The sequence below is a fragment of the Oncorhynchus kisutch genome, linkage group LG27, assembly GCF_002021735.2.
Source record: "Oncorhynchus kisutch isolate 150728-3 linkage group LG27, Okis_V2, whole genome shotgun sequence".
Taxonomy (NCBI): Eukaryota; Metazoa; Chordata; class Actinopteri; order Salmoniformes; family Salmonidae; genus Oncorhynchus; species Oncorhynchus kisutch.
Genome location: NC_034200.2, coordinates 12,035,220 through 12,057,038, shown reverse-complemented (window position 1 = coordinate 12,057,038; position 21,819 = coordinate 12,035,220). Strand labels below are relative to the sequence as shown.

Here is a 21,819-nt window from a genome sequence, read left to right as displayed (position 1 = left end):
TGCTGTGTTTCTGCAGGTGGTTGGGTTGGATCAGAGATTGGGAAGACGATGGAGCCACATCAAAGACGAGTCCTCGAGTTCATTGTCAACAGCCTTCACCAGCAATGTGTTTTAACTTTTGAACAGCAGTGGCAGAATACTGCAGGAGAATCGAATTCTGTTATTTCCCATATTGTACTCCTATAGCCAATAGAGGGTGTGACTCAGAATACTTTTTTCATCACCTCACAGAGCATGAACACAGAGCCTTTTTCTAGCTAGAACAGTTTGGTCTTTGCAAAATACAAGGCAAATCACGTTCTGTGGTCTTGCAGGGGAATTGATGGATTTCAGAATGTTTGGATTGTTCTGTTATTTTGGATAGTTTATTGCTTTTATGTAACTGAACTAGAAGTTCATTGTACACAGACAAACAGATGACTGGGAGACTGCCAACCGGGAGACTGTTGATTCAACTGAGCTAGCGAGACTGCAGTACCTACTCCGTCAGTTACATGGCAGACCTGTCTGTCTCCATCACTCAGTCATATACTACCTGCTCTGTTTCAGAGGTGTGTCAGTGATCCTGGAGGGTAAATAGCTTTCATTGTTTACTGTATTTTCTCTGCTAATTTGTGTGGACTTAAACATTGGTACTTTCAGGACCATTACGTTTTTACATAAGTGTAAAGGATTGTTTGTCCGTTTTTGAGAATGAGATAGCTATCCGTCACTGATATCCTATCAATTGTTTCAACCTATGCACTTTGATTGTATATTTGAAGAATATTTTTTGCCCAACTTCAGTGTCAAATTTAAAATTAACATCCAAACTATTAACTTACATGAGAGTTGTCCATTATCCATGTCGACTGACTGCTAGTGCGATGGGCTTCAACCGTTGCACTCAGTATTTGTTTAATATGGCTCATTGACTGAAATGCAGCCATATAACACCACTGTAAATATCAGTGCCTTTTTAGTCAGTACACAGTAGTCACCATTTTAAAACACTGAGAAATGTCCCCTTGGTTGGAATGAGCTTGTATCACCTTCATTTCAGCAGCGGCACTAGATTACAACGTGAAATTGTATTTCACCACTCACCTGTTGAGGTACAGAAGTGTCTAAGTAGCACATTGATTAAAAGGAAATCCAGTGAAAATGTATTTTATTGGAAAGGTTTGTTGCGTTGCACCATTTCCATTTTTTTAATGTTGTTTTCTCCCTGTTTGCTCCTACTGAACAAATCCCACAATGGTCAGTTCCACTGTTCACAATGAGAGAATTTAGCTTTCAAGTGCTAACTTTAATATCCCTTAGTAATTACCTAGTCAATTCTCTTTTGCCTTGATCTTCTTCTCCGGGCACATCTTCTGCAATGTCAGTGTGGCCACCAGGGAAAAGGTAGCCACCAGAGTGAGTATGGTTCTCATGGCTTTGAACCAGTCGGGGTAACCAGGCAGCAGTGTGAGGTCATAGTGCAGGGCCAGGCCCAGCCCCATGATGACCACAAGGGCTCCCTCTGTGATGTTGTCTCTGCAGAGCAGAGCCAGCCAGGCCAGCAGGGAGGGCACCACACTGTTGCCAAGGTTCATCCAGTCGGGCTGGGCAGGGCTCCCCTCAGGCAGGACAAAGCCCCAGCGGGCCCCACCCAGGAAGGACACGATTGAAGCCCCGTAGACCACCTGGGCGTAGGCCACCTCAGGGAGGTAGGACTGGGTCACAGCCATCAGGAGGGGGGCACCCAGGAATGGAAGGAGGCCGAAGAAGCCGAGGTACAAAGCAGGCTTGGGCGCATAGGCCAGGGCTTTCATGCTGAGGCGCTGTTGGTTCTCCTGTCTTCTCCCAGGGTCCGTGGGCACGGGGTGACCCTGGCAGAGCAAAGAGACAGAGAAGCTCAGGGACCTGAGGCTCAGAAGCCTGGAGGAGGCTAGTCTCGGGAACAGTAGTGACGTTGCCGAGGGAACTTGTGGCGACAAGGGGTTGGAACGGGTGTAAAAACATTCCCTCTTCACCATGCAGCTGGACCCACTGAGTACCCACTGCAGAGATCGCCATGATGGACCCTGAGAATAAAGACAGTTGCAAATAAATATCTCAGTAGGGTTTTACATGATCTGTGCCTCTATCCTGGTACAGAGAACCCAGATGTGTTTGGCTATTTGTTCCAGATCAAATGGACAAAAGATACACCAATATTATGGCGTCACATAACTGATGTAATGTGTATTCTTACCACACAGGGATTGAAGTGCCTTTTCAATGCAAATGAGAACATTTTCAATCTAAAAGGAAAAGAGGCGCATGCACATTTTAGAACATAAGGAATGTAAAGCCAGTTTCACATGTGATTGGCATACGTTAATACGCAATTCGTAATGCCATATTTTACAAAATCAAGTTGGTTTAGTTAGTTAGCTGTTGGTTAGCTTTGACCTCTTCAGCATTAGCTAACGCGTTAGCTACCCAACATAATAGATGTGTTCTAACAAAAGCCTTTGCAAATGTAATTTTATAACGTTTAGAAATATATATGATCCGTTTTACCCTTGATCTTCACGCGGTACAGTCCACTTAAAAGTTAGCCATAGCAGGGGTGTGTAAGGTCGTTTTCTCGATTCACAGTGTCTGGCGAAAGTTCGATGTCCACAAGGTTTGATTAATAGAACGCCTGGGAGCTAGTGAGTAGCGTTCAATATCAGAAATATTTAGCTAGTATTTTGTTTTTGTACTAGTTAGTGTAAACGGACAATTTTGATGTAACTCTAGTTTGTTTCTAAGCCTCAACACCTTTTTTATTTGTTTTACTTTTTTCCACGCTCCTGTTCAGTTTGAAACACACCATGCAACGCGCCAGGCTGCAATATTATTTTCAAGAACTTCAACGTACCACCAGTAAGCTGCGCGAACGCGCTCCAAAAACCTAAACAAACACCAGAACGCCTCTTCATCTAGAGGCACATAACAGGAAGAAAGTATTTCAATGCTAATCATCGATGGAATATTACGTCTAAATATATTTTGTATAATATTTATTGATGAACATCTTGCAGGTATGTTTTGGCATCATCATATCAAATATAGCAAGCTAACTAGCTAACATGCGAAACCCCGTGTGGGCTAAAGGTAGCCATTTTGAAACCGTCTTGTTCTAAGGTCTGTTTACCTCTATTTGCAGAAATGTGACAGCAGTATTATAAACAATTTAAGTTACTCTGTTGCATAACTATATGGTATGTCTTTAACAGTAGTTCGGGACTGAGTAGTGGTTGTGCAAGCTAATGTAGCTAGCTAACATTAGATATTTAGCTAGCTAGTTGACTTGCTAGCTTCTAACGTTTCTGTAGCTCTCTAACAACTTGGTGAACGTTACAAAAAGTTAAGGGAACTAACTAGCTAATTATTTAGCAGTGATCAACGTTTTTGCTTTCAGAAGCAGACCAAATCAGTTGTCAACTTGCTGTCAAGAATTTAGATCTTGTCGACACATGTTAATTAAGACACTCCATTGCTTCAAGTCAAAAGTCACTCCAGTGATTGTGAATTGGTGCATCACTGAATGTGTCCTTCACAGCTGGCAGTGCTTCATCAATGGCTCTCAAGCAATTTTACTTTGCAATTAGAGTAATAACTTGGTCCACTTAATACACCATGGAAGCCATTGGGCAGCATATCACAGTGCTATACAGGATGTTTATTGATTTGTCTTCAGGAAGTACTGCAGCCTCGGTCACTCATGATGACATGCTGTGGTTCGCAGGACTTAGCTAGCAGTTTAGAACACAGTTACTCACTGTGCCTTATTTAGACTAGGAGCTGAGTGTTTAGGTCTAGAGTATTTTTTAGACTGGTATACATATTTGATCAAAGCTTGCATTTCTATAAGGGAGAAATCTGAATATAACATGGCTTTGATTGTGTGTGTGTGTTTTTTTTTAGCACCATTGCAACATGCTTGCTTTTTGTTTGTGGGTTTATCAAAGATGTTCTGGGAGCACGTTTCATCAAATTTGACATGCAATACCAACTTAGCTATCAAACTCCAGGCAGAATTCTGCCTTCTCCCAACAGCTCTCAGCCATTAGCTTCACCCACAACTGCCTCGTGAACTACAATCCCTACACTATTTTAACATTTAGAAACGTCAATAATCATCACTTGCGATATGGCTTTCAAAACATATGGCCCTTCTCTTTCATCAGTGAGAAAGAATCCTTCAATAAAAAAATATACTTACTGTAGGAGGTTTGCACAGATCCATACAGCTATGGGTGCCTCCATCCAACGAAGCTACACTTTTCCGAGTTATGCTTACACACAGGTGTTCGGCGCTGTAACATGGAGATATGGTAGTGTGGGAACACTAACCCTGTCAAGGTGTGTATCAATTGAACCTTTTTGTTTTTAGAAAATTATTTCTAGCTGATATGAAAGATATGGTCCTTACCCTTCCGAAACCATACTGCAAGCGATGCATGTTAATGTTCAGACCGAGCGTCTGGGCTAGTACACTGTGCCCTAAACATGACTGAAGAAACTTATAGGCTGAGGCGATTGCCATATGCATTACAACCTTACCGGTGTGCCTGAGATTCAAAAGTATTTGTTGTCGGTTTCTGAACTAACACTATTTCTGTTTTCTTTTTGCAGGTTGGGTCTGCAGAAGTTGCAGGTTGGGTCTGCAGAAGTGCATGTGAAAGCAACACTACAAGAGGACTGAAAATACTTTGATTAACTGCATAGCACCTGCCTTTTGTGTTGTGAAAAGCTCAGAATCTTCAACAAAATGATTACGTTGACAAATTATCTGTGACATTCTCCATATGTTCCTACGCTTTCTTTTGCTTTGAAGGAAGACATTTGTGTTTTTCACTTGAGGCTCCCTCGTTTATGGGAAAGTGTATTTTTATATTTCAACAAAGGAGTCCCAGGTGTGTTGTGACACAGGGCATTGTGCTTGTAAGAGATTGCTGTTATATCGTCTAAAAGCTCACTCATCTATGAAATCTGAACTATTGCACTCTCCTCCTGCAACCGCACAACCACGGATTATTCTACCGGCAGTTAACAGATACAGATATAATAAGACGGATGAAGAAAGCAACAGGTCTAACCAGCCATTTAGGCACCATTGTCTTTAGCATGCACTGAAAAACAGCATTATAATGCATTGTTCTGCAGTATCAAAATTTCACTGACCTCGATTGAAGATGTCAGAAATGTAACAATGGATTCTACTGCCTTTACTGTCATGTGACTTTAATTCTAGACACCTTTTTTTCCCTTCAACCCTGGACAGCCTTTTCACCAGTTTAATGAGGTGAGCAGTGGTTTTCAGTGACCATTGGAATAAAAAATACTTTCTCTGAATCAATTTATTTTCTGCATATGTTTGGGTAGAGCTTAAAATGACTCTGTAAAAGGTGAGTCTTGGTCTAAGAGCTGGCACTCATAGTGGCGGGAGAAGAGCTAGAACCTCCTTCCACCCCTCTTCTGATGTCATTGTGGAACTGTCCTGTTCACATTGACCGGGATCAATACCCCAGAGTGTCAAATCTCACCAGACAACCCGCAGCTGCCTCTCCCATTGGACAATTCACCTCCCAATCTACTGAGCCCGTCAATCAGAACCTTCAGTTTCACAACAAAGATCAAGCTGACTTTGTGTCTCTGCCCCTGACAAAGAATCCTACCTGCTTTAGTAGAGTGATCAGGAAGAATTGGGGGGGGGGGGGGTGGGGGTAACGGCGCTCCACAAAAAACTGTCACATGCAACTTCCCCAGCTCAAACCACGTGTTAAAATTGTTTGGGAAGTCCACAGCCATCAAATCCCCTCCAGGGTAACGAACCCTTGAATCAACCCCAGGCCTCTGGATCACCATTCCAGATCATCTCAGAACCCTGTGACCCGTCTCCCAACACTTCACCCTGGACGACAGGGTCTGCGTCTGGGGAAAGGGGCTGTTCTGTCCTGGAGGAGGAGGGCTCGGCAGTGGGGTGCTGCTCCCCATCACACACTCTGAGTCTAAGACCAGTGGTGTGCCTGTGAGCAGGCCAGAGAGAATAAGCCCGCAGAGGAGGGAGAGACTGGGAGGAGGAGAGGACTTCAGAGCCAAAGACTCTGGGGTAATAATGATATGTTTTATGCAACAATGTGTTGTTTCTTTTTTCCCAAAGTCCAAGATTTCTCATAAATTTTTCTCTTGTCAGATCTTTGCCATGAGGTTTGATGCCTCGATCCACTGACTGGAGACACTGGACATAAATGGCGCAGCATGACTTTGTCCCTGCCTGGCTTAACTTCTCCACGCCCCAGCCTGCCAAGGTGAGCTCCTGTGTGTGTGTACGTGCGGGCGTGCAGCCAGGGGCAGGCCGATCGTGGGCAGACTGACTGCCATCAGCACAGGGTTCAGGAAAGATACTGTGTGTACTCAGGGGAAACAGACAGGACAAACGCAAGTAAGTGGCATTGAATCAGTGAATACTGTGTACCAGAGATATTTGTTCCTCAACGAGTGGCTATCTTCCAGGCTCTGTGATAGAAATGTGTTTCATTGTGTGGTAAGTGAAAGCACTAGAAAAGGAAAGATAAATGTGCGTGTAAGTGTGAAAGCCAGGAAAGCTCGGTGTGGTGTTGTCTTGCTCTTGGAGCTCCTAGACACAGGGTTGAGATTCAGTTCTGTAGCTAAATGTGTTTTAGTACTCTAAGCAAGAGCTTGGCGTAGACCGGGTGTAGCCTATACAAGGTGACTTTCAGGGTGTACCAGCCAAATTACTTGTCTGTGGTGTGGACACAGACCTCAACCTTGGTCAGTGGCAGTCCAGTAAGATCAATCTGATAGTGGTGACTAATGGACTACACCAAGTTATTACTTAAACACCAAACCTAAGCTGCTTAAGGTCTACGCTACTGTATATTACATAGATATGTGTATTATGTTTCCGTGTGATATTCTGTTGCTAACGAAATCAGATAAGATGTGTAGAGTTTGGTGTGGGAGATGGCTTCCTGTTTCCCACCCCTGAAAGTGTGTGTGTGTGTGTGTGGAGATACTAGAGGACTAGAGTTATTATCTGGGAACAGATGGATTTTACTTCACTGACTTTTTTTGTGTCCAGTCCCCTGCAGCCAGCCTCGAGAAGCATGGCAACCCCCATCACCACCGGGACAGCCGTGCTGCTGTGAGCCGCCGCAGACACAACTCCTCCGACGGCTTCTTCAACAACGGGCCCCTGCACTCCCCCGCAGGTAACCCTGATGATCCTAACCCCCTGTGCGCCCCCAAAAACGTATTTTCACCTCTAGTATGTTGACAGCTTGCGTATAAGAGCAGTGTTTGTTTTGTGTTCCATAGTATTAACCCGTCTATGTTCCTGTCTGGGTCTGTAGGTGATGGGTGGCAGCAGCCTTCTCTCCTCCTAAGGCATGACTCTGTGGACTCTGGGGTGGCAAAGGGGGGGCATGGTGGCCTGGCGGGTGTGCCCTGCTGGAAGGAGGCTCCTCCCACATGGCACGGGGCACCAAGGGGGGTGCAGGATGGGCACCACCACCAGGGGCGCCACACCAAACGCACCGGGCCCGGAGGAGGGGACAGGGACAGGGACAGGCAGGGGGGGCACCGGCAGCGCAACGGCAACTTCCATCCCCGCAAGGGCGCCCCCGGGACCCCCTACCAGGACAAGTTCCCCAATGAGGAACGCAGCGGGGAGGACAAGCTGAAATTTGTGGAAGAGGACTTTGTGAGTAGTAATCTCATTCTCGAACCCCTCTGAAACACCCTGTATCATTTTAAGCAAAGTTAGCAAAGGCATTACAGGAGCTACATGTAGAATTTTTGCTTTGTAATTTCAGAAAATGTCCATAATATATCTGCAGTAATAGTTGAATGATAGTGTTTCACAATATTTTCACGGTAAAATCATATTATGATAAAGGAGCCTTCCCATTATGTGAAATGGGAAGCTGCACCCTCCCTCTCTTCCATCAGTGTTTCTCAGAGGCATGGTCATCTCCTCACAAGCAGAATCAACAATGGCAAACTTGAACAGTAGAAATGGTTCTGCATTATGTGGTTTCAAAAATATTTTTGTTGTGCAAAACAAGCAATGTGTAGGGCAGGGGTGTTCAACTGCCTAAATATATATACAGTACCAAAAAAGTGTTAAACAAATCAAAATGTATTTTGATATTTTTCAAAGTGGCCACACTTTGCCTTGATGACAGCTTTGCACACTCTTGGCATTCTCTCAACCAGCTTCACCTGGAATTCTTTTCCAACAGTCTTGAAGGAGTTCCCACATATACTGAGCACTTCTTGGCTGCTTTTCCTTCACTCTGCGGTCTAACTCATCCCAAACCATTTCAATTGGGTTGAGGTTGGGTAACTCTCCTTCTTGGTCAAATAGCCCTTACACCGCCTGGAGGTGTGTTGGGTCATTGTCCTGTTGAAAAACAAACGATACGCCATCCCATCTGGTTTGCGCTTAGTGGGAGTATCACTGCAGAATGCTGTGGTAGCCATGCTTGTTAAGTGTACCTTGAATTCTAAATAAATCACAGTGTCACCAGCAAAGCACCCCAACACCATCACACCTCATCCTCCATGCTTCACGGTGTGAACCACACATGCAGAGATAATCCGTTCACCTACTCTGTCTCACAAATACACGGTGGTTGGAACCAAAAATCTCAAATTTCCACCGGTCTACTGTCCATTGCTTGTGTTTCTTGGCCCATGCAAGTCTCTTCTTCTTATTGGTGTCCTTTAGTAGTGGTTTCTTTGCAGCAATTCGTCCATGAAGGGCTGATTCACGCAGTCTGCTCTGAACAGTTGATATGTGAAATGTCTGTTACTTGAAGTATTTATTTGGGCTGCAATCTGAGGTGCAGTTATTTGATGATTTCTCAGGCTGGTAACTCTAATGAACTTATCCTCTGCAGCAGAGGTAACTCTGGGTCTTCCTTTCCTGTGGCGGTCCTCATGAGAGCCAGTTTCATCATAGCGCTTGATGGTTTTTGCGACTGGACTTGAAGAAACTTTCAAAGTTCTTGACATTTTCTGGATTGACTGACCTTCATTTTTCACATTACCTGACCTTCATGTCTTAAATTAATGATGGACTGTCGTTTCTCTTTGCTTATTTGAGCTGTTCTTGCCATAATATGGACTTGGTATTTGACCAAATATGGCTATCCTCTGTAAACCACCCCTACCTTGTCACAACACAAGTGATTGGCTCAAACGCATTAAGAAGGAATATATTCCACAAATTCACTTTTAACAAGGCACACCTGTTAATTGAAATGCATTCCTCATGAAGCTGGTTGAGGGAATGCGAAGAGTGTGCAAAGCTGTCATCAGGGCAAAAGGGTGGCTACTTTGAAGAATATAAAATATATTTTGATTTGTTCAACACTTTTTTGGTTACTACATGATTCCATACGTATTATTTCATAGTTTAGATGTCTTCACTATTATGTTTCAATGTAGAAAATAGTAGGTGTGTCAACCTTTGACTAGTACTGTATATATAAATTTTTATATATTTATTTTATTTCAATGTTTTTATGAATATCACTAGAAACAACAGAATAAATTAACTTGGAATTACATATCTACAGTATGAAAGAAAATAATATATTTCTAATGATGTCAACTTTATTTCTCAACTCCTAATATTGAGAAGATTACACTCATTGCAGCAAATTTAACTCACTGGAGTCAATTACACTCACAGGAGAATCTCAATTTGAAAAAGCACCCGCAAATAGGCTACCAGTGCGGCAAGTAGATGTGCAGGGGTACGAGGTAGCTATGTACATATAGGTAGGGGTAAAGTGACTAGGCAACAACTCATAGACTGAGCTCTAGCAGAAGTGTATGTGGAGCAGTACAGTGTATTCAGACCCCTTGACCTTTTCCAATTTAATACATTTGCAAACATTTCTACAAACCTGTTTTCGCTTTGGCGTTCTGGGTTATTGTGTGTAGATTGAGGATTTGTTTTCTTTTTTTAAATCCAATTTTATAAAGCTGTAACTTAACAAAATGTGGGAAAAGTCAAGGGGTCTGAATAGTTTCCAAATGCACCGTAGCTGCAGCATAGAGTGTCTTCAGAAGGTTTTCACACCCCTTAACTTTTTCCACATTTTGTTATGTTACAGCCTGATTTTAAAATATATTCAAATGAGATTTTGTGACACTGGCCTACACACAATACTCTATAATGTCAAAGTGCAATTCTGTTTTTAGACACTGTTTTTAGACAAATTTAATGGTAGGTTTATTTGAACAGTGAGAGACAGAATAACAACAAAAAAATCCAGAAAAACGCATGTCAAAAATGTTATACATTTATTTGCATTTTAATGAGGGAAATAAGTATTTGACCCCTTGCAAAACATGACTTAGTACTTGGTGGCAAAACCCTTGTTGGCAATCACAGAGGTCTTACGTTTCTCATAGTTTGCACACATCTCAGGAGTGATTTTGTCCCACTCCTCTTTGCAGATCTTCTCCACGTCATTAAGGTTTCGAGGCTGACGTTTGGCAACTCGAACCTTCAGCTCCCTCCAAAGATTTTCTATGGGATTAAGGTCTGGAGACTGGCTAGGCCACTCAATGACCTTAATGTGCTTTTTCTTGAGCCACTCCTTTGTTGCCTTTGCCGTGTGTTTTGGGTCATTGTCATGCTGGAATACCTATCCACGACCCATTTTCAATGCCCTGGCTGAGGGAAGGAAGTTCTCACCCAAGATTTGACGGTACATGGCCCCGTCCATCGTCCCTTTGATGCGGTGAAGTTGTCCTGTCCCCTTAGCAGAAAAACACCCCCAAAGCATAATGTTTCTACCTCCATGTTTGACGGTGGGGATGGTGTTCTTGGGGTCATGGGCAGCATTCCTCCTCCTCCAAACACGTTGAGTTGATGCCAAAGAGCTCCATTTTGGTCTCATCTGACCACAACACTTTCACCCAGTTGTCCTCTGAATCATTCAGATGTTCATTGGCAAACTTCAGACGGGCATATATATGTGCTTTCTTGAGCAGGGGGACCTTGCGGGCGCTGCAGGATTTCAGTCCTTCACGGCATAGTGTGTTACCAATTGTTTTCTTGGTGACTATGGTCCCAGCTGCCTTGAGATCATTGACAAGATTCTCCCGTGTAGTTCTAGGCTGATTCCTCACCGTTCTCATGATCATTGCAACTCCACGAGGGGAGATCTTGCATGGAGCCCCAGGCCGAGGGAGATTGACAGTTCTTTTGTGTTTCTTCCATTTGCGAATAATCGCACCAACTGTTGTCACCTTCTCACCAAGCTGCTTGGCGATGGTCTTGTAGCCCATTCCAGCCTTGTGTAGGTCTACAATCTTGTCCCTGACATCCTTGGAGAGCTCTTTGGTCTTGGCCATGGTGGAGAGTTTGGAATCTGATTTATTGCTTCTGTAGACGGGTTTCTTTCATACAGGTAACAAACTGAGATTAGGAGCACTCCCTTTAAGAGTGTGCTCCTAATCTCAGCCAGAAATCTTTCTGATTGAGAGGGGGTCAAATACTTATTTCCCTCATTAAAATGCAAATCAATTTATAACATATCTGACATGTGTTTTTATGGATTTTTGTTATTCTGTCCCTCACTGTTCAAATAAACCTACCATTAAAATGATAGACTGATCATTTCTTTGTCAGTGGGCAAACGTACAAAATCAGCAGGGGATCAAATACTTTTTTCCCCTCACTGTATGTGCTTAACAAGTCACATAATAAGTTGCCTGGACTCACTCAGTGTACAATAATACTGTTTAACATGATTTTATGAATGACTACCTTCTCTGTACCCAACACATACAATTATCTGTAAGGTCCCTCAATCGAGCAGTGAATTTCAAACACAGATTCAACCACAAAGACCAGGGAGGTTTTCCAATGTTTTGCAAAGATTGGTACCTTTTGGTAGATGGGTAAAAAAAAAAAAAAAAGAAGACATTGAATATCCGTTTGAGTATGGTGAAGTTATTAATTACACTTTGGATGGGGTATCAATACACCCAATCACTACAAAGGTGTCCTAACTCAGAAAAGGTCAATGGTGACTTTAAAACAGTTAGTGTAATAGCTGTGATAGAAAACTGAGGATGGATCAACAACATTTTACTTTCTCCACAATGCTAACCTAAATGACTGAGTGAATGTGTGTAACCTTCATTTAACTAGGCAAGTCAGTTAAGAACAAATTATTATTTACAATGACGGCCAAACCCAGACGGCGCCGCCCTATGGGACTCAATCACAGCCGGATGTAATACAGCCTGGATACGAACCAAGGACTGTAGTGACGCCTCTTGCACTGAGATGCAGTGACTTAGACCGCTGCGCCACTCGGGAAAAGAAGGAAGCTTGTACAGAATACAAATATCCCAAAACATGCATCCTGTTTGCAACAAGGTACTGAAGTAAAAATGTGGCAAAGCAATGAACTTAATTTCCTGAATATAAATATGTTTATGTTTGGGGGAAATCCAACACATCACTTCATATTTTCAAATATGGTGGTGGCTGCATCATGTTATGGGTAGGCTTGTCATCGGCAAGGGCTAGGGAGTTTTTTTAGGATAAAAATACACGGAATAGAGCTAAGCACAGGCAAAATCCTAGAGGAAAACATGGTTTAGTCTGCTTTCCAAAAGACACTGGGAGACAAATTCATATTTCAGCAGGACAATAACCTAAAACACAAGGCCAATATACACTAGAGTTGCTTAGCAAGACGACATTAAATGTTCTTGAGTTGCGTAGTTACGGTTTGTAATTAAATCAGCTTGAAAATCTATGGCAAGACTTGTAAATGGCTGCCTAGCAATGATCAACAACCAACTTAAACTTTAAACTTGAATTGTTTAAAAATAATAATGTGCAAATATTATACAATCCAGGTGTGCAAAGCTCTTAGATACTTACCCAGGTAGACTCACAGCTGTAATCGCTGTGGTAATTCTAGGTATGTATAGAGGTAATTCTAACATGTATAGACTCGGGTGTGAATACTTAAGCAAATGAGATATTTCTGTATTCAATTTACAATAAATGTACAAACATTTCTACAAACATATTTTCGCTTTGTCATTATGGGGTATTGTGTGTATGTGGAAAAAAATATTATTAATCCTTTTTGAGTTCTGGCTGTAAAACTAAGCATTTTAGAATAAGTCAAGGGGTATGAATACTTTCTGTTGGCACTGTATATGTGGTGAGTGTGTGTGTGTTGATGTGAGGGTGGGTGGAGTCCAGTGTGTGCATAGAGTCAGTGAAAAATAGTTAGTTAAAAAAGGGGCCAATAGGCATAGTGACATTGAGACCTAGGGGGGAAAATGTCTGGATTGGTACAGGTAAACATAAAACATCATGGCAAATATACAGTATATACAGACTTCAATATAATGAATAATAACAAATAATGCTTAATGTTTTTTCTCCCAGCCGTCCCTTAACCCTGAAACAACTGGAAAGTCTGGAAACCAGACGAGGCCAGTGGCTCCTCACGCTGGAGTATGGGGTAATTGATTGATTTCGACATTAGAAAGCTGACATCAGTAACATCTTCAAAGTTCAGACCATTCCCTTATCTCCATGTCGTTACCCTCTAACAAGTTGTTGCTTCCCTTATCTCCAGAGAACCCTCCTAGTGGAAAGCAGATGGTGTCTAAGATGCTGGTGATCAAGAAGGTTTCCAAAGAGGACCCGGGATGCACTGCGTTCTCTGCCAGCTTTGCCAGCTCCGGAGCCCCACCCATCAACAGCAGTAAAACCCTGCCCACCATTGCCAGTTCCACCCACTCTGTCTACAAGAACCTGGTGCCCAAGCCTACCCTGGTGACCACCAAACCCTACCAGTGGAAGCCGAGTGGGAGGGACTCCATTAAGCCTGGCCTCCACTTGTCAGGACGAGACTCTGTCTTCACCAGTCCTGTGTCTGCAGCCAAACCCTATGCCTCTGCCACCCAGCTACAAAGCCACAATACCCCCAAAGAGGTGAGGGCAGCTCTGCAGACACCTAACACGCATGAAAGGGTTCAGAGTGGATTCGGAAAGTACTTTTTCCACATTTTGTTTTACGTTAGAGCCTTATTCTGAAATTGATTAAATTAGCATTCCTGTAACATTATTTTGTAGACATTTTATTTGATCTGAGAAATTAAGCTAATTGATCACCCACTTTATATGTACAGTACATTCAGAAAGTATTCAGACTCCTTGACATTTTGTTACGTTACAGCCTTATTATAAAATGTATTAAATTGTTTTTTCCCGTCATCAATCTACACACAATACCCCATAATGACAAAGCAAAACAGGTTTTATGAATTTTTTGCAAGTGTATTAAAAATAAAGAAAGTAACTATGAATTTACATATGTATTCAGAACCTTTACTCAGTACTTTGTTGAAGCACCTTTGGCAGCGATTACAGCCTTGAGTCTTCTTTGGTATGATTCTACAATCTTGCCCCATCTATATTTGGGGAGTTTCTCCCATTCTTCTCTGCAGGTCTGTCAGGTTGGATGGGGAGCGTATCTGCACGTATCTGCACAGCTATTTTCAGGTCTCTCCAGAGATGTTCAATTGGGTTCAATTCTGGACTCTGGCTGGGCCACTTAAGAACATTCAGAGACTTGTCCCAAAGCCACTCCTGCGTTGTCATGGCGGTGTGCTTAGGGTCGTTGTCCTGTTGGAAGGTGAACCTCCACTCCAGTCTGAGGTCCTGAGCGCTCTGGAGCAGGTTTTCATTAAGGATTTCTCCGTTCACCTTTCCCTCGATCCTGACTAGTCTCCCAGTCCCTGCCGCTGAAAACCATCCCCCAAAGCATGATGCTGCCACCATGTTTCACCGTAGGTATGGTGCCAGGTTTCCTCCATAAGTGACACTTGGCATCCAGGCCAAAGAGTTCAATCTTGGTTTCATCAGACCAGCGAATCTTGTTTCATGTGTTCTGAGAGTCCTTTTGGTGAACTCCAAGCGGGCTGTAATGTGCCTTTTACTGAGGTGTGGTGTCCGTCAGGCCACTCTACCATAAAGGCCTGATTGGTGGAGTGCTGCAGAGATGGTTGTCCTTCTGGAGGTTTCTCCCATCTCCACAGAAGAACTCTGGCGCTTTGTCAGAGTGACCATCGGGTTCTTGGTCACCTCCCTGACCAAGGCCCTTTTCCCCTGATTGCTCAGTTTGGCCCGGGCAGCCAGCTCTAGGAAGAGTCTTGGTGTTTCCAAACTTCTTCCATTTAAGAATGATGGAGACCACTGTGTTCTTGGGGACCTTCAATGCTGCAGAAATGTTATGGTACCCTTCCCCAGATCTGTGCGGCAACACAATCCTGTCTCGGAGCTCTCTGGACAATTTCTTCGATCTCATGGCTTGATTTTTGCTGTGACATGCACTGTCAGGTGTGTGCCTTTCCAAATCATGTCCAATCAATTGAATGTACCACAGGTGGACTCCAAGTTGTTGAAACATCTCAAGGATGGTCAATGGAAACAGGATGCACATGAGCTCAATTTCGAATCTCATAGCAAAGGGTCTGAATATTTATTTAAGTAAGGTATTTCTGTTTTTTCTTTTCATGAAACCTGCAAACATTTCTATAAACATGTTTTCTCTTTGTCATTATGGGGTATTGTGTGTATATTGTTGAGGGCATTTTTTATTTAATCCGTTTTAGAATAAGGCTGTAATGTAACAAAATGTGGAAAAAGTGAATCAATCAAATGTATTTATAAATCACATATTACATCAGCTGATGTCACAAAGTGCTATACATAAGCCCAGCCTAAAACAGCAAGTAATACAGATGTAGATGCAGTGTGGCTGGAAAGGCAGTAACCTGGAAAGAAACCTAGAGAGGAACCAGGCAAGGGCGGTTCGTCGCTCCAGTGGCTTTCCGTTCACCTTCACACCCCTGGGCCAGACTACACTCAATCATTGGACCTACTGAAGATATGAGTCTTCAATAAAGACTTAAAGGTTGAGACTGAGACTGCGTCTCTCACATGGGTTGGCAGACCATTCCATACAAATTTAGCTCTATAGGAGAAAGCCCTGCGTCCCTAGAAATTCTAGGGACAGTTAGAAGGCCTGTTTCTTGATACCTATGTATAGGTATGTACACAGGACCACATCGGAGAGACCGGTAGGAGCAAGCCCATGTAATGCTTTGTAGGTTAGCAGTAAAACCTTGAAATCAGCCTTTAATAGGAAGCCAGTGTAGAGAGGCTAGCATTGGAGTAATATGAACACATTTTCTGGATTCTAGCAGCCGTGTTTAACACTAACTGAAGTTTATTTAGTGCTTTATCCAGGTAGCCGGAAAGTAGAGCATTGCAGTAGTCTAATCTATAAGTGATAAAAGCATGGAATCACTTTTCTGCATAATTTCTGGACCGAAAGTTTCAGATTTTTGCAATGTTACGTAGATGGAAAAAAAAGCTGTCCTTGAAATAGTCTTGATATGTTCATCAAAAGAGAGATCAGGGTCCAGAGTAACGCCGAGGTCCTTCACAGTTGTATTTGAGACGACTGTATAACCATCAAGATTGTCAGATGAAACAGAAGATCTTTGTTTCTTGGGACCTAGAACTAGCATCTCTGTTTTGTCCGAGTTTAAAAGTAAAAAATTGCCGCCATCCTTATGTCTGAAACACAGGCTTCCAGGAAGGGCAATTTTGGGGCTTCACCATATTTCATCGAAACATACAGCTGTGTATTGTCCGCATAGCAGTAAAAGTTAACATTATGTTTTCGAATGGCATCACCAAAAGGTAAAATATATAGTGAAAACAATAGTGGTCCTAAAACGGAACCTTGAGGAACACCGGAACGTACAGTTGATTTGTCAGAGGACAAACCATCCACAGAAACAAACTGATATCTTTCTGACAGATAAGATCTAAACGAGGCCAGAACTTGTCCGTGTTGACCAATTTGGGTTTCCAATCTCTCCAAATGAGTGTGGTGATCGATGGTGTCAAAAGCAGCACTAAGGTCTAGGATAGATTTTTCAACACCGATACCGATTATTGGAGGACCAAAAAAGCCGATATCGATTAATCAGCCGATTTAAAAAAAAATTGTGTTTGTAATAATGACAATTACAACAATACTGAATGAACACTTATTTTAACTTTATATAATACATCAATAAAATCAATTTAGCCTCAAGTAAATAATGAAACATGTTCAATTTGATTTAAATAATGCAAAAACAAAGTGTTGGAGAAGAAAGTAAAAGTGCAATATGTGCTATGTAAGAAAGCTAACATTTCAGTTCCTTGCTCAGAACATGAGAACATATGAAAGCTGGTGGTTCTTTTCAACATGAGTCTTCAATATTCCCAGGTAAGAAGTTTTAGGGTGTAGTTATTGTAGGAATTATAGGACTATTTCTCTCTATACCATTTGTATTTCATTAACCTTTGACTATTAGATGTTCTTATAGGCACTTCAGTATTGCCAGTGTAACAGTATAGCTTCCGTCCCTCTCCTCGCTCCTCCCTGGACTCGAACCAGCAACACAACGACAACAGCCACCATCGAAGCAGCGTTACCCATGCAGAGCAAGGGGAACAACCACTCCAAGTCTCAGAGCGAGTGACGTTTGAAATGCTATTAGCGTGCGCTAACTAGCTAGCCATTTCACTTCGGTTCCACCAGCCTCATCTCGAGAGTTGATAGGCGTGAAGTCATAAACAGCGAAGAGCTGCTGGCAAAACGCACAAAAGTGCTGTTTGAATGAATGTTTATGCGCCTGCTTCTGCCTACCACCGCTCAGTCAGATACTTAGATACTTGTATGCTTGTATGCTCAGTCAGATTATATGCAACGCAGGACACGCTAGATAATAACTAGTAATATCACCAACCATGTGTAGTTAACTAGTGATTATGATTGATTGTTTTTTATAAGATAAGTTTAATGCTAGCTAGCAACTTACCTTGGCTTACTGCATTCGCATAACAGGCAGTCTCCTTGTGGAGTGCAACGAGAGAGAGGCAGGTCGTCATTGCGTTGGACTCGTTAACTATAAGGTTTGCAAGATTGGATCCCCCAAGCTGACAAGGTGAAATCTGTCGTTCTGCCGCTGAACGAGGCAGTTAACCCACTGTTCCTAGGCCGTCGTTGAAAATAAGAATGTGTTCTTAACTGACATGCCTCGTTAAATAAAGGTATAAAAAAATCATTTAAAAAATCTGCAAATCGGCGCCCAAAAATAACAATTTCCGATTGTTATGAAAACTTGAAATCGGCCCTAATTAATCGGCTATTCCGATTAATCGGTCGACCTCTAGTCTAGGCGCACGAGGACAGATGCAGAGCCTTGGTCTGATGCCATGAAAAGGTCATTTACCACCTTCACGAGTGCAGTCTCAGTGCTATGATGGGGTCTAAAATCAGACTGAAGCGTTTTGTAGACAACAGCTTTTTCACATTTTTTTTTTGAGAGGAATGGGAGATTCAATATAAGCCGATAGTTTTTTATGTTTTCTAGGTCAAGGCTTGGTTTTTTCAAGAGAGGCTTTATTACTGGCACTTTTAGTGAGTTTGGTACACATCTGGTGGATAGGGAGCCCTTTATTATGTTTAACCTAGCAGGGCCAAGCACAGGAAGCAGCTCTTTCAGTAGTTTCGTTGGAATAGGGTCCAGTATGCAGCTTGAAGTTTTAGAGGCCATGATTATTTTCATGAATGTGTCGAGATGTAGGATTAAAAAACCTTGAGTGTCTCCAATCCTAGGTCCTGGTAGTGTTGTGCAGATTCAGGACAACTGAGCTTTGGAGAAAAATGCAGATTTGAAGAGGAGTAATTTGCTTTCAATGATCATGATCATTTCGTCAAAGAATTTGAAAGCCATCCTCTCTTGGGGAATGCTACTTTTTAGTTAGCTTTGCGACGGTATCAAAAATACACTTTGGATTGTTCTGGGGTCTGAATACTTTCTGAATGCACTGTAGCAGGCCATACAAATCCAGTCCTGGAGACCGAAAGGGAGAAAAGTTCACATAACTGTTAGAAGCAAGAGCTAAGCATTCTCTTCTCTCTCTACATCTGTGTTGTCTAGCAGCATCCCTACAGTACGACTCCTCCCATGGACATTGGCCCATCGTCGCGGCTAAAGCTGATGCGGCGCGGACCAGACCGGAAGAGTGATTTCCTGCGGACGCTGAAGGACGAGTGCACCGGAGACCTGACCTCCAGCAGCAGCCCTGGAACTCCTGGACAGGTACATAACGCCCCTAAAAAATGTCCAAGTGGGACAGAAAGGCCCAAAACTTTAAAAATCTTACATTTAAACCAAGTGAAGGTAAATTCACAGGCTGACTGAGGAAAATGAATCAGAGGCTCGAACGTTACATGGTTCAGTTCATATGTAAGCAGAAGTGACCTGTTTTTATTAAGGTGTCTTTTCTTTGGTGTGAATGACTCCTCAGGGCGAGAGCAGCACCCCAGAGCCCAAAGCCTACCGCCAGGGAGTCTGCCATGAGAATGGCCTGTCTCACTCCCTCTCTCTCAACAATTCAGACACTGATCACCTGTCTAGCTCCCTAGAGGCAGAACACAGGTAATCAAATCAAATTTATTTATATAGCCCTTCGTACATCAGCTGATATCTCAAAGTGCTGTACAGAAACCCAGCCTAAAACCCCAAACAGCAAGCAATGCAGGTGTAGAAGCACGGTGGCTAGGAAAAACTCCCTAGAAAGGCCAATACCTAGGAAGAAACCTAGAGAGGAACCAGGCTATGTGGGGTGGCCAGTCCTCTTCTGGCTGTGCCGGGTGGAGATTATAACAGAACATGGCCAAGATGTTCAAATGTTCATAAATGACCAGCATGGTCGAATAATAATAAGGCAGAACAGTTGAAACTAGAGCAGCAGCACAGTCAGGTGGAAGTTGAAACTGGAGCAGCAGCATGGCCAGGTGGACTGACACACACACACACACACACACACAAAACACACACCACACACACACACACTCCATTAGTCTGCTAAGCAGTGTTTGCTGTTTTATGGTAGATTACTGAAAGCCATGGGCTGGCAGGAATACCCAGAAAATGATGACAGCTTCCTGCCCCTGACAGAGGATGAGCTCAGAGAGTTCCAGACTAAAACTGAACAGGTACGAGTTTGTGGCAGTCTTACAATATCATCAATATGTTATGTGCATCTTCAATGACAGACTGTTATCTACTTCATAGGAAGTGGCATGTGGTTGTACAGAATGAAAAAGGGGTGTTTAGGTAACCCAATTCCCGTTTATACCTGGCGCTAACAAGCGTCCTTTGTCCTGATTTTGTCCACATTCTGATTGTGCCATCATTTTTAGATGGGTGTAGAGTAGCCAATCAAAAGACATTGTGAACTGATTGTAATCAGATCTTTCTGACTACCCTCCAGAGGTAGTCAGGCACGGAATGTATCTGGATATCTTACAAGTGTAAAAAGATCTGGATGGTGAAACCATTTAAATCATCATTATAGCGCCCAGTCAAATGATTGACGAGACAGAGTCAAGGCATAAATAATTGTCTAATTTTATGATTTATAAAATATTATTTTGAAACAATCTCTCAAATACTTTTTATACATGGAGTGACCAGGAAATCTGGTCACGGTGGACCGATAAGACACATTTTAATGCCATGTGTAAACGTAACAGAACTTGATCAGATAGTGAAAACCACATGTTAGCGCAAGGTGTAAAAAAGGCTCCTGTGTATGTGTTGTAGCCAACACTCCCATGTCATATGGAAGAGTTGTCTGAAGCACATAGCATGAGAACCAGGTTAGTGTCTAGGTTCTTGTTTTGACTCAGGTGGTTCTTGTTCTTCCCAGCTGAAGAGAAACGGGGTCCTCCCCCGGGGCGCACGAGGCGTCACCCTCCACTTCACCCCCTGGAGGTGTGTGGCTGAGGCTCACCTAGAAGATGACGAGGGCTCAGAGTCTGAAACCAGCAGCAGCAGCCAGACCTCGGACGACGATGACGTCAGCGATTGCATCAAAACCTGACGAAGTGGCTTTACGAAGCAAACCTGACACACACACACACACCCCTCTTGTCTTCGTTTTCAGAACACCTGTTTCGACTTGATCTTGCACAAGCTACAACCAATCACATCCTAGTGGAGGGGGAAGTTTCAGCTTCCCCATGCGGAGGTCTTTTTCCCTGCGTTGCCTCCTTCACTGCACCTCCTCCCCCCTTCCCTTCCTCCTCGCTTTGTGGAACTGAGTGTTCGTCAAGAAAATGGCAATGCACATCCGATTCTGCTTTACACAGACTAACTCATCTCAGTGACACTGACGACATTAATGATATTAATAAAATTGGTTCCTGACACGGTGAGAATACGAATCCGGCCTTGCTTGGTGTTATGTGTTCCGATTGTTGTTTCTATGAACAAGTTGCTGGATTGCGTTAATGGTCAATCGCATCACATGGATCCAGCCACCCATAGATATACTAACCCTTTCTTCAATACAATGTTAACCATGTTGCTTACAGCACACAAACCTTCCAGGGGTCTAATCTGACCCGATGCCTGTGACACTCCTATCTTTCCCAGTTTCTCACCTGTCCCATAAATCAAATCTGGAAAATGGAACATACGATGCAGACTGCGATTACCACTAAAACAGATGAAGTGCTCTATTCACTGTCACAGCAGCGTTATCGATGGCACACTAGAAATGTAAAAGGTAGTTTTTCCTGATTGAGCTGTCATTCAGCGTTTACCATGAATGCAGTCTGCCAACGAGAGAACGTTGCCTTTTAAATGTCACATCACGCT

General features: G+C 43.0%; 2 protein-coding genes across 4 annotated transcripts; one reads left to right on the top strand and one right to left on the bottom strand.

The window, feature by feature from the left end:
• Positions 1–349: 349 nt before the first annotated feature.
• Positions 350–3,151, bottom strand: LOC109871775 (transmembrane protein 69). Its single transcript, XM_020462767.2, has 3 exons — positions 2,530–3,151; positions 2,219–2,267; positions 350–2,048 (listed from the first exon to the last, which is right to left on the bottom strand). Exons 2-3 carry the CDS (start codon positions 2,258–2,260, stop codon positions 1,314–1,316), a joined length of 777 nt encoding a protein of 258 aa, XP_020318356.1. The 5' UTR covers positions 2,261–2,267; positions 2,530–3,151; the 3' UTR covers positions 350–1,313.
• On the top strand, positions 2,554–21,383 carry LOC109871773 (vasculin-like protein 1). 3 transcript variants are annotated; one of them, XM_031806531.1, is made up of 12 exons: positions 2,554–2,663; positions 2,813–2,877; positions 4,633–6,109; positions 6,194–6,308; positions 7,103–7,232; positions 7,374–7,723; positions 13,463–13,538; positions 13,656–14,014; positions 19,090–19,251; positions 19,460–19,590; positions 20,048–20,150; positions 20,867–21,383. In XM_031806531.1, the coding sequence occupies exons 4-12, from the start codon at positions 6,249–6,251 to the stop codon at positions 21,038–21,040; spliced, it is 1,545 nt and encodes a 514-aa protein (XP_031662391.1). In that variant the 5' UTR covers positions 2,554–2,663; positions 2,813–2,877; positions 4,633–6,109; positions 6,194–6,248; the 3' UTR covers positions 21,041–21,383. The 3 variants fall into 3 exon arrangements, with proteins under 3 accessions (XP_031662391.1, XP_020318355.1, XP_031662390.1); XM_020462766.2 differs by having other exon boundaries at positions 2,647–3,035; positions 19,093–19,251; XM_031806530.1 differs by lacking the exon at positions 2,554–2,663 and having other exon boundaries at positions 2,859–3,035.
• Positions 21,384–21,819: the final 436 nt, after the last annotated feature.